Source organism: Ranitomeya variabilis, chromosome 8, assembly GCF_051348905.1.
Source record: "Ranitomeya variabilis isolate aRanVar5 chromosome 8, aRanVar5.hap1, whole genome shotgun sequence".
NCBI lineage: Eukaryota > Metazoa > Chordata > Amphibia > Anura > Dendrobatidae > Ranitomeya > Ranitomeya variabilis.
Genome location: NC_135239.1, coordinates 88,166,570 through 88,180,701, shown reverse-complemented (window position 1 = coordinate 88,180,701; position 14,132 = coordinate 88,166,570). Strand labels below are relative to the sequence as shown.

At 42.5% G+C, this 14,132-nt stretch overlaps 1 protein-coding gene across 7 annotated transcripts in view; it reads right to left on the bottom strand.

Moving 5' to 3' along the window:
• Positions 1-14,132, bottom strand: part of CLCC1 (chloride channel CLIC like 1) — a 233,456-nt gene that overhangs the window by 192,945 nt on the left and 26,379 nt on the right. For all 7 annotated transcript variants that reach the window (XM_077278352.1, XM_077278348.1, XM_077278353.1 and 4 more), the window contains 2 exons: positions 7,833-8,057; positions 6,342-6,482 (listed from right to left, as the gene is read on the bottom strand). In XM_077278352.1, the coding sequence (XP_077134467.1) occupies positions 6,342-6,482; positions 7,833-8,057 (366 nt within the window). The remainder of the gene's footprint in view (positions 1-6,341; positions 6,483-7,832; positions 8,058-14,132) is intronic.

Genomic DNA, 14,132 nt, shown 5'->3' with positions numbered 1-14,132 from the left:
GAAAAGATAGACCTTTCTTGCCTCCAGAGAAAAGACCCCAAAAGTTGGATACAAGCCCCCAACAAATAATAACGGTGAGGTAAGAAGAAAAGACAAACGTAAGAATGAACTAGGTATTTAGCAAAGAGAGGCCCACTGACTAATAGCAGAATATAGTAAGATGACTTATACGGTCAGCAAAAACCCTATCAAAATTTCCACGCTGGATATTCAAGAACCCCCGAACCGTCTAACGGCCCGGGGGAGAATACCAGCCCCCTAGAGCTTCCAGCAAAATCAGGAATCACATTTAGAACAAGCTGGACAAAAAATAAGAGCAATACAAATAACCAAAAAACAAGGAACAGGACTTAGCTTAATTTTGCAAGAACCAGGACCAGCAGACAGGAGCAAACAGAAAGGACTGATTACAACGATGCCAGGCACCAGACTGAGGATTCAGGAAGTTCATATAGCAACACCCCTGGACTAACGACCCAGGTGGGTGCCAAACTGAGGAAAGACAATCCCAGAGTCATATCACTAGTGACCACAAGAGGGAGCCAAAAAAGTCTAATTCACAACAGTACCCCCCCTTTAAGGAGGGGTCACCGAACCCTCACCAAGACCACCAGGGCGATCAGGATGAGCAGCGTGAAAGGCACGAACTAAATCGGCCGCATGCACATCAGAGGCAACCACCCAGGAATTATCCTCCTGACCATAGCCCTTCCACTTGACCAGATACTGAAGCCTCCGCCTGGAGAGACGAGAATCCAAGATCTTCTCCACCACGTACTCCAACTCGCCCTCAACCAACACCGGAGCAGGAGGCTCAACAGAAGGAACCACAGGTACAACGTACCGCCGCAACAAAGACCTATGGAACACGTTGTGAATGGCAAACAACACCGGAAGATCCAAGCGAAAGGACACAGGATTAAGGATTTCCAATATCTTGTAAGGACCGATGAAGCGAGGCTTAAATTTAGGAGAGGAGACCTTCATAGGAACAAATCGAGAAGACAGCCATACCAAATCCCCAACACGAAGTCGGGGACCCACACCGCGGCGGCGGTTGGCAAAACGCTGAGCCTTCTCCTGTGACAACTTTAAGTTGTCCACCACATGATTCCAAATCTGCTGCAACCTATCCACCACAGAATCTACCCCAGGACAGTCAGAAGGCTCCACATGTCCCGAGGAAAAACGAGGATGGAAACCCGGAAACCCGATTATTAAGGGCAAACTCAGCCAACGGCAAGAAGGTCACCCAATCATCCTGATCTGCAGAAACAAAACACCTCAAATAAGCCTCCAGAGTCTGATTAGTTCGCTCCGTTTGTCCATTAGTCTGAGGATGAAAGGCAGACGAAAACGACAAATCAATGCCCATCTTAGCACAAAAGGATCGCCAGAACCTGGAAACAAACTGGGATCCTCTGTCAGACACGATATTCTCAGGAATGCCGTGTAAACGAACCACATTCTGAAAGAACAAAGGAACCAGATCGGAAGAGGAAGGCAGCTTAGGCAAAGATACCAAATGGACCATCTTGGAAAAGCAATCACATACCACCCAGATGACAGACATGCCCTGAGACACCGGAAGATCTGAAATGAAATCCATGGAAATGTGTGTCCAAGGCCTCTTCGGGACAGGCAAGGGCAAGAACAACCCGCTGGCACGAGAACAGCAAGGCTTAGCTCGAGCACAAGTCCCACAGGACTGCACAAATGACCGCACATCCCGTGACAAGGAAGGCCACCAAAAGGACCTAGCCACCAAATCTCTGGTGCCAAAAATTCCCGGATGCCCTGCCAACACCGAGGAATGAACCTCGGAAATGACTCTGCTGGTCCACTTATCAGGAACAAACAGTCTGTCAGGTGGACAAGAGTCAGGTCTACCAGCCTGAAATCTCTGCAACACACGTCGCAAATCCGGAGAAATGGCTGACAAGATTACTCCCTCTTTAAGAATACCAACTGGTTCTGCGACTCCAGGAGAGTCAGGCACAAAGCTCCTTGAAAGAGCATCAGCCTTCACATTCTTTGAACCTGGTAAATACGAGACCACAAAGTCAAAACGGGAGAAAAACAATGACCAACGGGCCTGTCTAGGATTCAGGCGTTTAGCAGACTCGAGATACATCAGATTTTTGTGATCAGTCAAGACCACCACACGATGCTTAGCACCCTCGAGCCAATGACGCCACTCCTCAAATGCCCACTTCATGGCCAGCAACTCCCGATTGCCAACATCATAATTCCGCTCAGCAGGCGAAAACTTCCTAGAGAAAAAAGCACATGGTCTCATTACAGAGCAACCAGGGCCTCTCTGCGACAAAACGGCCCATGCCCCAATCTCAGAAGCATCCACTTCAACCTGAAAGGGAAGTGAGACATCAGGCTGGCACAAAACAGGCGCTGAAGTAAACCGGCGCTTCAACTCTTGGAAAGCTTCCACGGCTGCAGGAACCCAGTTAGCAACATCAGAACCTTTCTTGGTCATATCCGTCAAAGGTTTAACAACGCTAGAAAAATTAGCGATAAAACGACGGTAGAAGTTAGCAAAACCCAAGAACTTCTGAAGACTCTTAACTGACGTGGGTTGAGTCCAATCATGAATAGCTCGGACCTTGACTGGGTCCATCTCCACCGCAGAAGGGGAAAAAATAAAACCCAAAAAGGGAACCTTCTGTACTCCAAAGAGACACTTTGAGCCCTTAACAAACAAAGCATTCTCACGCAAGACCTGAAACACCATCCTGACCTGCTCCACATGCGAGTCCCAATCATCAGAAAAAACCAGAATATCATCCAGATAAACAATCATAAATTTATCCAGATACTTCCGGAAAATATCATGCATAAAGGACTGAAACACTGAAGGAGCATTAGAGAGCCCAAAAGGCATCACCAAGTACTCAAAATGACCTTCGGGCGTATTAAATGCAGTTTTCCATTCATCTCCTTGCTTAATGCGCACAAGGTTGTACGCACCACGAAGATCTATCTTGGTGAACCACTTGGCACCTTTAATCCGGGCAAACAAGTCCGACAACAGAGGCAAAGGATACTGAAATTTAACAGTGATTTTATTCAGAAGCCGATAGTCAATACAAGGTCTCAAAGATCCGTCCTTCTTGGCCACAAAAAAGAATCCCGCACCAAGAGGGGAAGAGGATGGACGGATATGCCCCTTCTCCAGAGATTCCTCGATATACGAACGCATTGCGGCATGCTCAGGTACCGACAGATTAAATAGTCTTCCCTTAGGAAATTTACTACCTGGAATCAAATCTATAGCACAGTCACAGTCCCTATGAGGAGGCAGAGCACTGGACCTGGACTCGCTGAATACATCCTGAAAATCAGACAAATACTCAGGAACTTCCGAAGGAGTAGAGGAAGCAATAGACACCGGCGGGGAATCACCATGAATTCCCTGACAGCCCCAACTTGACACAGACATTGCCTTCCAATCCAAGACTGGATTATGAGTCTGTAACCATGGCAGACCCAAAACGACCAAATCATGCATTTTATGCAGAACAAGAAAACGAATCACCTCCTGATGTTCAGGAGTCATGCACATGGTTACCTGTGTCCAAAACTGCGGTTTATTTTCCGCCAATGGCGTAGCATCAATACCTCTAAGAGGGATAGGATTTACCAACGGCTCAAGAACAAAACCACAGCGCTTGGCAAATGACAGATCCATAAGACTCAGGGCAGCACCTGAATCCACAAACGCCATAACAGGGTAGGAAGACAATGAGCAAATTAAAGTCACAGACAAAATAAATTTAGGTTGCAAATTACCAATGGCGACAGGACTAACCACCCTTGTTAGGCGTTTAGAGCATGCTGATATAACATGTGTAGAATCACCACAGTAAAAACACAACCCATTCTGACGTCTATGATTTTTCCGTTCATTTCTAGTCTGAATTCTACCACATTGCATTAAATCAGGTGTTTGTTCAGACAACACCACAAGAGGATTAGCGGCTTTGCGCTCCCGCAAACGCCGGTCAATTTGAATAGCCAGCGCCATGGAATCATTCAGACTTGTAGGAATGGAGAAACCCACCATCACATTCTTAATGGCTTCAGAAAGGCCATTTCTGAAATTTGCGGCCAGAGCACACTCATTCCACTGAGTAAGCACGGACCATTTCCGAAATTTTTGGCAATACACTTCAGCTTCATCCTGGCCCTGAGAAATAGCCAGCAAGGCTTTTTCTGCCTGAATTTCAAGATTGGGTTCCTCGTAAAGCAATCCGAGCGCCAGAAAAAACGCATCAATATTTGCCAATGCCGGATCTCCTGGCGCTAGCGAGAAGGCCCAATCCTGAGGGTCGCCCCGTAAGAAAGAGATAACAATTTTAACTTGCTGAGCTGAGTCTCCAGATGAACGGGGTCTCAGAGATAGAAACAATTTACAATTATTCCTGAAATTCCGAAACTTAAATCGGTCTCCAGAGAACAGTTCAGGAATAGGTATTTTAGGTTCAGACATAGGACTACTGGTAACAAAATCTTGTATGCCCTGCACACGAGCAGCAAGCTGGTCCACACTTGTAATCAAGGTCTGGACATTCATGTCTGCAGCAAGCTCAAGCCACTCAGAGGTAAAGGGGAGGAAGAAAGAGAGGAAAAAAAAAAAAAACCTCAGAATTTCCTTTCTTATTATCCCACTTCTGCAATGCATTAAACATTCAACTTTGGCCTGGCATACTGTTATGACCCCAATGGCAGAGGGTCTCAGAAATAAATACCAAGTCTGCAAACACAAAAATCCAGCTCATAGGGCAGTGGTAACTGGGCTGACCGTATATCTAATCCTAGCACCACAAATAGCAGCAGCCGGGGAACGTGCCTACGTTGGTTCTAGACATCTCGCGCCAGCCGGAGAACTAACTAACCCTAGAAGGGAAAAGATAGACCTTTCTTGCCTCCAGAGAAAAGACCCCAAAAGTTGTATACAAGCCCCCAACAAATAATAACGGTGAGGTAAGAAGAAAAGACAAACGTAAGAATGAACTAGGTATTTAGCAAAGAGAGGCCCACTGACTAATAGCAGAATATAGTAAGATGACTTATACGGTCAGCAAAAACCCTATCAAAATTTCCACGCTGGATATTCAAGAACCCCCGAACCGTCTAACGGCCCGGGGGGAGAATACCAGCCCCCTAGAGCTTCCAGCAAAATCAGGAATCACATTTAGAACAAGCTGGACAAAAAATAAGAGCAATACAAATAACCAAAAAACAAGGAAGCAGGACTTAGCTTAATTTTGCAAGAACCAGGACCAGCAGACAGGAGCAAACAGAAAGGACTGATTACAACGATGCCAGGCACCAGACTGAGGATTCAGGAAGTTCATATAGCAACACCCCTGGACTAACGACCCAGGTGGGTGCCAAACTGAGGAAAGACAATCCCAGAGTCATATCACTAGTGACCACAAGAGGGAGCCAAAAAAGTCTAATTCACAACAGTTATCCACATTAGAAACTTATCAGGTCCCGTAGCCATCGGAAAAAATCCTTTGTGCGGAAGAGGAACAACATACATGGTATAGGACACCATCATGTCTGCACATTATTAGTATAGAATCTGGATGGATACTGGTTTGACAATGTGATCCACCAATAGTTGCAGGTGTTGTTGGTCTGCATCCTTTTGTGATTGTCTTATGTGCTTTACATATGTTTATTTTGATTGTATCTGGCCATTTTAACCCCTTTGTGACCAGGCTTCAATGGGCTTTAAAGGGGTTTTCATACGAACAAAGTGAACAGGTTATTTTTTGTTGAGCATGAACAGTAAAACAAAATGGGAAATTCTATCCATTATTCAGTAATGTATATTTATTCCAAAACTACACAAACAAATATAACAGTTGTTTCTGCTTAAAATAAAACTTTATACAGACACATCACTGGAAATATATATAAAAAAAATATGGCTGGTGAAAAAAAACTTAAAGAGGTTAGTTTTAATCAAAATTTTAATCAATAGATCTTTGAATAACAATAAGTTTGACAATTGGATGTCTTTTAAGAAAAATGTTCCTGCGCCCCTGCTATGTACTGTGCTATGGCCTATGTCTGATTATGCAGGAACATGGTCTGATCATACCACAGCTCCTGGGCAGGGGGGGACGCAAAAGAGTATACAGACAGGACAGCACCGGATCAACCAGGAGAGTGTATGTGTAACTGCTCGGACAGAGTGTTCTTGTAACCACTTGAATCTCGAATATTGAACCAAGGTACCAGCCATAAAGTTCTATATGTTGCACAATAAAAAGGCTAAATCCCCCTCATTGCTGCACATATGCGCTTACCTTATATAAGTACATCCAGTTCCAAGCCACGCTGACAAAAAAACTTAGAATACAGAGTCTCCGTAACTGCGTAAACCATCCGATGCGTGACCACAACTCCGTCGCTATGATCGATACAAGGCACGTAATACACAGGAGAATCTGCAGGAAAGTAATATCACAATAGAGAGCCAAGCACTCGATGCTAAACGTCCAGGTACAGTTACTTAATATTGTGCAGTAAAATATGTAATACCATATGCATCATTACAGAATAATAGCTAGGCCGGTCTGCCATGTTCCTTCCCGGTATATTAGATGAATGGGAGAACGGGTTAAGACACGGCCGGATACTACCCGAGATCAGCTTCAGATGAAGGTTCTATCTGTCATGGAATATAGTAGAGGACCTGCCAGCTGCCTGCTCTGTCCTAACCACGGGCAGCATGAATAAGATCCTGGCTGCGCTACTGCAGATGTCTAAGCTTTACTCGGAAATCATGATGCATGAATAGCCGGTCGCGGACTATGTGTCTTGGAATACTAGTCAGAGACCGGTCCTCGGCAGCTCCTCCATGCCGCGAGCCTTGTGGCTGATGGTCTCTTCCTATGCACACACATAAGGAGAGACCTGGCAGTCTAGGGGAGGTCGCTTGCAACCAGCATTCTTGGACTAGTCATCAGTGGCACACAGTCTCTGGCCGGGATTTCTAAGTACGTTCACTTGAGGATTTTAGTGTAAAACAAACATGGCTGCAGTAGCGCACCCAGTGTCTGATTCAGGCTGCCTGCGCCTCTGTGGCATGAATCAGATGACCGGTTCCCATTAAGTCTTTCCATTAGGCTTTTACTTGGTTATATCTATTTCTGTAGCAGCCAAATAATGAGCCTATTATTACGGCTACTATTAATGGGTCCCTGTCGACCAAGCCAAAATTCTCAGTATAAATCACGTACAAAGTCTCGGAGGTATACAGCCCTTATAAGATTTGGACCTTTATAACCCCTTAGTGTCCCAACAAGTTTTCACCTTTATGACCAAAAGAGAAGTTTAATCAAATATGCTAATTGGGGTGCTCGGAGCACCCTTGGAGTGACTAAGAAGCTCGGTGCACTGATCAGCCCGCTGGTGTAGTATTCCATCACTAATGATTGAGATTGTGGCGTTCTAGGGCTGAGAATGTTCAGGCAAGTCTGCACAGTCCATCACCATAGAGGGAAGCTGGGCACACTAAACCAATGGTGGAACAGTGCACTGTGCTTCTTAGCCACGCCATGGGTGCACCGAGCACCCCAATAAGCAGGTTTCATTCACCTTCAGTTTCTGTAAAATAGAGGCAGTGATTAGAACATCGAAGGTCGGATTGTTGAAACTAGATAATTGCAGAGATAGTGAACTCCACTATGACCTTGCTTTCTATTGTAATCTATACATTTGCCACATTAGGTGTATGATGTTCATGATATATTTTGTATTACACAGTGCTACGTATTTTATCCCACTACTGTTACCTTAAAAGTGGTGCCAAGATCAATTCCAATATAGTCCTCAAATATCACCGCCCACCATTCTTTCACATTGTGGGACCTAAACTGCACTAATGTCTTGATCAAAGCTTCTTCAAAAGCTCCAAGGTTCCAGTCGTCATCATCAATGAACTTCTGAATCTCAATAAGCATCTGTTTTGAAAGGACCATCTCCGCGTTATAATAGACTTCAGAGCTGGAGTCTTCTGGCTGAGGAATAAAAGTCATTCAGTACAAGGACTGCCCAATGTTTACATCCAGTTTACGATTACATATTTGTTTTGCAATTAAATTAATCTTCAAAACATATTCCTAGGGAAAATTGAAGAGCAGAAAGCATTGTAAGAAATTCTGAGCAGGATATTATGTTCACGAAAATAATAAAAGTCTCATAATGTCGCAACACAATATAAATGGGGCCCAACGACAAGGACCATATGCTGATCCGGGACTGAAATTTAGGAGGAAGTACAAAGTGCTTTTTCGTTCATGCCTTCCAACATTCTTTTAAACTGTTAATTCCACAATTGCGTAAATGCATACTTATTGCTAATATACAGACTAAGGCAATAAAATATTTCTTAACATTTCATGTATCTTTGTGTCTTTTTCACCTCTATCTGCCCCTCAATGCATCCAGCTTCATATAGCTAGATGGGTGGTCCTATTCTTACACTGCTTAAAGGGGTTGTCCGGTCTAAATTTATAAATCTGCAGTCACTCCATGTGACTGCAGACTTATGAATCCTCCTAGAGGGGATTCGCCAATTTCTCAGCCAGAATCGGAGTTATACATACTCCCGGCCAGAGAGTGTAGCCTTGCTCCCATACACTGGACTGGACAACCCCTTTAAAACTACATTTCCCAGCAGCACTTGCTTCACCTCAGTGCTGCAGACACCTCTACTGTGTCCTCCTGACTGCCCCCACTTTGAGTTATCATCTAGGTAATATACGGTAAGTATTACATTCCCTTAGGCTTCTGTGCACTCTCTGCTCCTGTACAGCACAATGGCCCATTTTATCTTCAGCCATCTGCATCAGTAAAGCTGCCAGTGTAGTTTTACATCATTGTTAGCTGGTTCCTCTCAGAGCTCAACTCTGATGCACTCCTATACAACAGAGCTTGTAATTACTGGGCATGGCAGGGCTGACTTGGCTTCTTGTCCGCTACTGAGAGATCAGTGATGTGAAACTGCAAATGCTCCTCTGTGTTCTGGATCTTCTGCCATATACATCAACAAAGCAGTATTACATGACTGATATGCTAGCAGAAGACAACAAACACAGCTCAGCTCTGCCCTGCGTAATAATTACAAGCTGTGTTGTATAGGAAAGCAGAAGAGTTGAGTTCTGCTAGAAACAGAAAAACTGCGCAGCTCAAACTACTATAGAACGGATCCAGCAGCAGATATGGCAGACTTAAAAATGAGCTGAGCCCTCAAACTTTAAATCGATGATGGTTCGTCCAGCATCTATCTGGCCCAACTCTCCCATACACAGGAGAACATGGTGTCTGGAGTACTCCTGTGTTTTCTACTAGACAGCTGCCACCACACTCCACTGATCACAGCTGACCTCTCCAAGAGGAAAAGGATTCGTTGTCTAAAATTGGACATTATAGCAACAAAAGAAGTGAAAAAACACTGGAATAATCAATAAAATATAAAGTTTTATTAACACCAAATGGTAACAGAGCTGCTTATTAGCAGAGAGATAGAGATATATGAATAAAAATAGCACAGGAAAATCACAGGGAAAAGACATATAGAAAAATGGGTCCAGTAACAATACGGTATGAATTACAAATGACAACAAGTGGTAGAGAAATAACAGGGTAGTCCCTGTAAATAGGTCTAAAATATTAAATAAAATAAATCCATGTAAGCAGACAATTTAATTATATATAAGGGCACCCAGCAAAATCCCCAAACATGAACAAGTAAAAAAATGAGAATTACCATATATAAGTGCCCAATAGCCCCAACGTAAGTTGTGCCAGGTGGCTTTCTTAATGAGACATTGGACATTTCTCAACTGGACATTGCGTATCCTTAACTCCCTAGACAATCATCAGTCGGGAGACCCCATATACCCAACACATCGATATCAGAGGGTTTGGTCGACGTTAGTCTAATGTGTATGGGGGCCTTTATATAGGCACAGATGAGTACATTATTATAAGATCACTTTGTGATTTTGGAAATACAGTTGAAACTATAAGTTTACATACACTGTATAAAAAGACACATATGCATGTTTTTGTCAATATCTAACCAAGTGCTCGAATAATGAGAGAGAATGTTTAAGGCATTTTTATTACTTACTGCAAAGTCAAAAGTTCACATACACTAAGATTACTATGCCTTTAAAAAATTCTGGACTGCCCATATGATGATGTCATGTGTTTGGAAGCTTCTGGCAATATCTGAGTTAATTAGAGACAAACCTGGGGATGTATTTTAATGCACACTTGAAACACACTGCTTCTTTGTGTAGCATCATGGGAAAGTCTCAAGAAATCAGCCATGATATCAGGAAGAGAATTGTGGACTTGCACAAGTCTGGCTCATCAATTTCAAGATACCTGAAGGTGCCTTGTTCATTTTTACAAACAATTATAGGCAAGTACAAACAAGATGGGAATGTCCAGCCATCATGCTGCTCAGGAAGGAGACGGGTTCGGTGTCCCAGAGATGAACGTGCTTTGGTCCGACATGTGCATATCAACCAAGGACAAAAGCAAAAAGCCTTGTGAGGATGATTGTGGAAGCTGGTAAGACTGTGTCAATATCCACAGTGAAACAAGTACTGTATCAACATGCGCTGAAAGGCCGCACTGCCAGGGAGAAGTTATTACTCCAAAAGAAACATAAAAAAGCCAGATTAATGTTTGCAAATGCACACAGGAACGAAGACCTTAATTTTTGAAGACATGTTCTGTGGTCTGATGAAACTAAAATTGAACTTTTGGGGCATAATGAGCATTATTACGTTTGGAGGAAAAAGGGAGAAGCTTGGAAACTTAAGAACACCATCCCAACAGTAAAACACGGGGGTAGCCGCATCATGTTGTGGGGTTGTTTTCTGCAAGAGTGACTGGTGCACTTCACAAAACAGATGGCATCATGAGAAACGATTATGTGGCAATACTGAAGCAACATCTCAAGACATCAGCCAGGAAGTTAAAGCTTGGGCGGAAATGGGTCTTCCAAATGGACAATGACCTGAAGCATACTGCCAAAATGGTTACAAAGTAGCCCCGTAGTGACCACCATGTATTTTTACTGACCTGTGATTTAAGATACTAGCATCCTCCGACGGGTGACAATCCAGCAGATGTCAACTATACACTATAGCTGACAACTTGCAGCATTAGCCACAATCAGTGTAGGCACAATCTATGGTTTTTTAACACCTTAGATGCTGCTGTCAATAGTGATTACGGCTTCTTAATGGTTAACAGAGTGTGGGGGCTTCCTCTTTAACTTCATTGGCACCCTAAGATCTTGACTGTGTGATCCTGATGTTTGCCATGGCAATTCACTGCCAAATAATGAACTTGGAGTCTGCCGACTACAGTTGTCTGTTCAAAAGTTATCAAAATTTAGTTAGTAAAAATAAACTTTTTCATTCCAGTCATGCCACTTTGCATTAATTCCCGAAAAGCACCTGAAGGGTTAAAAAACGAGCCGAAAGCAATTTTGAATACCTTGATAGATGTGGTTTTTAAAATGGTATAATTTTTGTGGGTTTCCAATATATAGGACCCCCAGAGTCACTTCAAAACTGAACAGGTTCCTAAAAAAATGTGTTTTATAAATTTCCTTGAAAAAAATGAAAAATTACTGGTACAATTTTTAAACCTTCTAAAATTGGAACAAAATAAAAGAACATTTTACTAATGGTGCTGATGTAAAGCAGACATGAGGAAAATGTTATTTATTAACGTTTTGTGTGGTATTACCATCTGGATTAAAGGGATAATCATTCAAAGTTTGAAAATTGCAAATTTTTTAAAAAACATTTGCAAAATTTCCGATATTTTTATAAATGAATGCAAAACATATCAACCTAAATTTACCATTATCATAAAGTACAATGTGTCACGAAAAAACAAACAATCTCAAAATCAATGGGATATGCTGAAGCATTCCAGAGTTATTACTACATAAAGTGACACTGTTCAGATTTTTACAAAATTGGCCCAGTCACTAAGGAGTTAAGGATAACAAAGTCAATGTTTTGGAGTGGCCATCACAACGCCCTAATCTCAATCCTATTGAAAATTTATGGGCAAAGCTGAAAACCTGTTCACAGTGTAGCAATCTCTCGCTCACTGGGCTGCAGCCTTTAGGAACTACAGAACCCAAGGAGGAACATACAGCAGACATGAGGATTCACTTGTGAGAAAAAACAAAAACTTAGAACAATCTTCTGCCATGATAGTCCACCTAATGTGGATGGAACTGTGTAATGTAAAGGCCCCCATGCACCAGTCAGCCATCTAATGTGTATTGGGGACTTCTGAGTCTTCTCCAATATCTTTTGTTGATGGTAAAAAGGATTGGATGATTTGTATCTCAGGATCCTGGCAGAGGCTTAAAGTGTTTACACGGACCAACCGGCAGCACTACATGACCGTTGATTGGTAAACATTTACTGATTGGTAGTCACTTAACAGGCTATATACACAGGCAGACCATGGTAAATGATTCGCCCTGAGTGATCTAAAGTGGATCAGTTAGTGCACATAAGCCACATGGTTCATCAGGGCCAGTCCCGTTGACACAGGACGATGCACCACTGAGAACGATATTTTGCGCTGTACAAAAGATCATTTCACCAGATGACTGATTGTTTAGCTGGTTCATCAGGTGATCGGCGCCTGTATGCACTTGAAAGATTGTTATGAATGAGTGTTCTTCAGAAGGATTATTCATGATAATCTTTCAGCGTAAATGCAGCTTTCCACCGCTTCCTCAATACAGATCACACGAAAGATTGACCGAGCATTCATGTGTCTGAAGGAATTAGAAGAAATATCTTCCGGGATAAAGAGCATACGGGTACTACTATAGAACAGCTCCATTACCTCTGCCCTGAATACCTGCCGCGTGTCGGGGCAGAGGGACACCGAGGGATTTCCATGTGGCTACATGCCAGGTACATAGAACCTTCTAATATCTATCACCCTTGAGCAAGATCACTATAAGATACAGCGCATAGAGACACATAGGGATAAACATAGACTTACCCAAGAATGTAGGAATGTACCAATAGCTGTTTTCTTGTTCACATTCATGCCTTATACGTGCAAGCATTGTCATTGATTCCCACGCAGTAGGGAACCAATACACACTCCGTTAAGGCTAATTACCAGAGGCTTATTTTCAACCACAAAGAGACTCTTATTTTATTGTGAATGTGGCCAATGTTTTGGAATACCCTATGGTAATGAAGTCCCTCTTCATAGGATCTAGTACCCTTCTCATAATGTAAAATATGTCTTGGTTTTAAATGTTTATTAATAAAGTATATTCTATTTTTATACTACTTTGGAGATCATTCCTTATTGATGCTTGGCCACCACCTGCTATAGTGATATGTTATTTAGTATAGTGGTACATTGTCCTTAATGTTGATGGGTTTAATTACTTTGGGCACCTCATTGTGAATAAATATAGACTAATCAAAAATCTGAAGAATCACATATTTATACACAACATTAGATGTGGTGTACTTAATTATTTGTCCCAACTGGGGGTTTGCATGTAGGGGAGGCAGGGCAAAAGGCAGGGCAAAAGCTTAGAACAAGGATGAATTCTCATCGCCACACAATAAGAGAAAAAAGAATGGATCTACCTGAGGCCAAACATTTTTGTATCCCTGATCACAGCACTATGGACATGAAATTACTTGTATTAAAAGGTAACTTCAAATCTCAGAGAGACAGAAGAGTCTGGGAGTATAAACTCATGACAACCTTTGGCACACATGCAGGAATGAATATGTTGCATGAATTTATGCCTTTTTACATCAATTAAGGAAATTGCTCCTCAGACCTTGTGGGGACATCACAACACAGAACCAAACCCCAATTAGAGGACAAGAAAACTTTCACCCTCCTTATCTATGAATGGTTCCAATATTTATGGCAACAACTGTTTATCCCTTTCCCATAATGATAATTCTGCTTCACGTCACCTGTCTTATCTATTGCATTATTTATGCGCTGTGTTGTGTATAAATGTGATTTTTTAGATTTTGTATTAGACTATGCCT